Source organism: Mandrillus leucophaeus, unplaced genomic scaffold, assembly GCF_000951045.1.
Source record: "Mandrillus leucophaeus isolate KB7577 unplaced genomic scaffold, Mleu.le_1.0 Scaffold1325, whole genome shotgun sequence".
Taxonomy (NCBI): Eukaryota; Metazoa; Chordata; class Mammalia; order Primates; family Cercopithecidae; genus Mandrillus; species Mandrillus leucophaeus.
The window spans coordinates 118,057-121,922 of NW_012101283.1; the positions used below are offsets into that span (position 1 = coordinate 118,057).

The following is a 3,866-nucleotide window of genomic DNA, read 5'->3' on the forward strand; positions in this document are numbered from 1 at the left end:
AGGCCGAGGCAGGCAGATCATGAGGTGAGGAGATCGAGACCATCCTGGCTAACACGGTGAAACCCCGTCTCTACTAAAAATACCAAAAAAAAAAAAAAATAGCTGAGCATGGTGTCGGGCACCTGTAGTCCCAGGTACTCGGGAAGCTGAGGCAGGAGAATGGCGTGAACCTGGGAGGCGGAGCTTGCACTGCACTCCAGCCTGGGCGACAGAGCGAGACTCCGTCTCAAAAAAAAAATTGATTCAGGCAAGGATTGTCACTGGATGGCAAAAGCATTAGCTGAAAGGTTGTTGGGGACAGGATATTCACAAAGTCTCAAAATATTACCCCAAATTACCTGTGAATCAGGAAGGGAAACTGCATCTTTGCAGGGGAGAGATCTGGCAGCCGCCACCTGGGCCATGTGATCAAACAGCCTCCCCAGCAGTGGGGCAGCCTGACCCTGCCAGCCGCTAGATGCGGGGCTGGGGGTGAGTGTGGTCAGAGGAGGAAAGGATACAGTATCAGCTGCCTTGGATGCTTCCAAAAATATTCTTGCCTGATTACCTGTGGAGAATGGCTAGTTGGGAGAGGCAAAGATGGCCTCCTGCTCCCTCAGAAGCCTGGCTGAGTGGCATTGCCATTCATCCAGGTGGGTCATGGAGAAAATGTGTGTGCTGAGGAGCTGGCCAGTGCTGGACGTGAGTGCCAAGAGGGAAGGGACTGCGTCGTCCAGTCTCAGGATTGCCAGCACTTGGGACACAGGGGGCACTCAGTGATGAGCAGGGTGTCTGCAGCAAAGTCAGGCGCTGTCTGGAAGACATGGGCTGGAGCTCAGGAGAGAGGCTGGGATGAGACATATACATGGGAGTGAAGCACAGAAATAGAAACAAAGCTAGATGAGCTCCCCCAAGAAGTGATACAGAGAGAGCTGCTATCTCCTGATGTCATCGTAGTCACACTATGGCCGCAGGGTCAGAAACTGTCCCGAGACCCCTCCCTGAGGGGCAGGTGGTGGATCTCAGGGCCCTTCACCGGGCAGGGGGCAGTGGATGACTTGGCGCTACCTTTCAGGGCCGACAATTGGCTCAGAGGGGCACAGCACCTGCAGTAAACATTCTGACCCCCGTTAAAGGATCTCAGCATTGGGGGGCTGCACCCTGTGGCTGCTCCATCTTCATGCAGAGTCCCCAGTGTCCTCTAATGATGCCCCCACTTCCTGTCTCCCATCCCTGCAGTGTTTCCTCTCTCTGGTGCCTTCCCTAACCCAAGCCTCAGGAAATGCTTTCCCTGTGTGATCTTGATGCCTCCAGCCCTCTCCTCCACTACCTGTAAGGTGGCCCTGATATGACACATGCATTTCCCCTGTAGTGGACAGCTGCCATTTGCTGCCACCATTGAGGACATCCATTCATCCAGCCCTCCCCCAGAGCCTTCTGTCCCTTGCACAGCCCATGTGTGTCCAGGGAAGTGACCCCATGCCTAGCTCCAGGAAGCCAGCCCTGACGGATAATCACGCCCTACCCCGGCCAAAATGATTGGACGCACAATCCAGTTCCGACCAACAAGAAGGGTGTTTATTTGCTGGAGGCATCTGAGACAGCAGAGGTGCCACAGAGAAGGTGCTGCTCCGGCAGTGAGGCAGTGAGGGAGGGATTCTGTGGAAGCTGCAGGCAGCCACCTTTTCATCCTTGGAGGTGGTGGCCTGGGATGTGGCAGACACAAACGCAGAGGGAGGCAGGAAGACACTGGAAGAATTGCTCCCCTGCTGCCAATGCCGATACCACTGGGCTTTTCACTTTCATAAGCCAAGAAATTTCCGTTACTGATTAAACAAATTGCCTTTATTGTTAAACCAATGATTGGATATCAGAAACAGCCTAGCTAATATAGCTCCTTTTGGATAAAAGTGGAAGTCTCACATTCACCTTTAATGTTATTTCATTTTCCAAAATCAATTTCCTGGCACCACGCAAACAAGAGCACTGGTAAATGTATCACCTGAGCTGCAGGCCGCCCACGCTCACAAGTGTGTCGCTGCCATAGGTGGCTTTGAAGCCATACACATGGCTCTCCAGCTCTCGTGGGGGGCCAGGGGCTTCTGTGTGCTCTTCAAAGCCTTCACCCATTGGGCCTCTGTCCATCTTTCCAGCCCGGGGACCCAATATTTGCCCCATCAGGCCCAGGCAGGAGGGCCTCCAGCACGTGCAGCCCCGACCACACTGTGAGCGGCTCACTTGGCAAGGGTGGAGGGCCCAGAGTGGCGTCCTCCTGCTGTGGCTTCCTTCTAGCCTCTACCACCCCTGGGGGCCTCCAAGGAGCAGGTGGCTAGATGTCCTCTTGTGCCCATGCACAGGGCACAGTGGAGAAGGAACCGGAACCCAGCCCATGTTTCTGTCCCCACCCTGGCACCCCAAGGTTTCCTCTCAGGCAACAAGGAGCACACGAAGTGAGCGCCTGTACACAGGTGGCTGGGATGTGTTCATCTTCCACAGGGAGGCGAGTGCTGGGGACGAGGGCAAAGGCCTATGCCCAGTCCCAGTCCTGACATTGCCTTGCTGAGTCACCCATCAGCCCTAACGCTTCCTGGAGGAGACAAGCAGACAGGGTGCCCAGAGAGGAGCTGTGTCACTAAGGGCCAGGACACCCCATCTCTGGGTCACACTTGGCCACTGCTTCGCTTTTGGCTTCAGTTTGTTTACTGAACAGAAGGGAGGGGGGCACTGTGAGACGAAGGACACTGACTCAGGTCGGGGAGTGGCCCTCACTGTATAAAGTCCGTGGCTGGGGACCAAAGTGGCACTGAGACTCCCCCGAAGTCACATCACAGAGCTGGGGTGACTTGCTGACTCCCTGGCCCCAACCTGCTTTTTCATTTGTCGAAAGCACACTGGCTGCAGCAGCTGGTGGGGGTGTGGTGGTTCCAGGGCTGGCTGTCACTTGGCCTCCTGCAGAGGTAAGCTGAAGGCTATGTTGGACCTGCCAGAGGTCAGGTGACAGCTGCTTTCCCTTTCAGGATTGGGAAGGAGTCACCTGAGGGTATATTCTCAGTGGGCTAAACATGACATGCCAGAGCCCAGCTCTCCAAGCAGCCCCTTCCTCCTTCTCACACCAAGGCACTTTCAGAAGCCGCTGGATTCCGACTGGGGCTCCGCCACTTCATCGCCAGTGCCTCTGCTGTGCTGGCTCACCTCTTCTGAGGGTGTGGAAGCAAACCCAGGTCAAGCTGTGAGGAGTGCCTAGCACGTGGCCAGAGCCAGGTACATGCCAGCTATTATTATGAGCCCAACTGCAACAGGTGAACACACTTAGTGCGACATGCTGCTGTGGCCTGGCACTGGGCACCTCCCCATGCTCCGAGAATGCTATTTGGAGAAGCCCTTCTCCATCGTCTCAGTCACTTCAGGGTGCAGGAAGCGGCTGGCCAACCGTTCGATGTCGTCCAGCGTCAGGCGGCTCAGGGACCTCTCGTAATCCTGGGGAGAGAAAGGGCAGGAAGATTCAGGGGCTGCCAGTGGGGAGCCATACACTGCAAAAGAGGTAGGGGCTGGGAGGAACTGGGCCTGGAGAGGATACCCAGGGTTACCCTTCTCACCCTCTGTAGCTGTTCCAGGACCCTGCTGGCATCTGCCGCACTGAAGTGGCGGGCCAAGACTTTGGAGATTAGCTGCCAGACATGCGGGGGTGGGGAGTCGGCCAGCCTCTGGGCCTCGCCTTCTTCTAGTAGCACCTTCTGCAGGGGTTTGACCACTAGGTTGAGCTTGGAGTTGGGCCCGATGCTATAATCCGAGAGTCGTTTCCCATCTGCCAAAGACAGATCGATGGGTTCCTCCTCCTCCGCCGCCGTGGGGGTGGCCCGGGACGCGAGACCGCCTCGGGCGGCGGG

General features: G+C 56.3%; 1 protein-coding gene across 1 annotated transcript; it reads right to left on the minus strand.

Moving 5' to 3' along the window:
- Positions 1 to 1,539: 1,539 nt before the first annotated feature.
- UBL4A (ubiquitin-like 4A) lies at positions 1,540 to 3,866 on the minus strand (the record flags this gene model as incomplete). Its single annotated transcript, XM_011972979.1, has 2 exons — positions 1,540 to 3,456; positions 3,576 to 3,866. Coding segments are annotated over 2 exons (402 nt in total), but the record flags the coding sequence as incomplete, so codon positions are not given.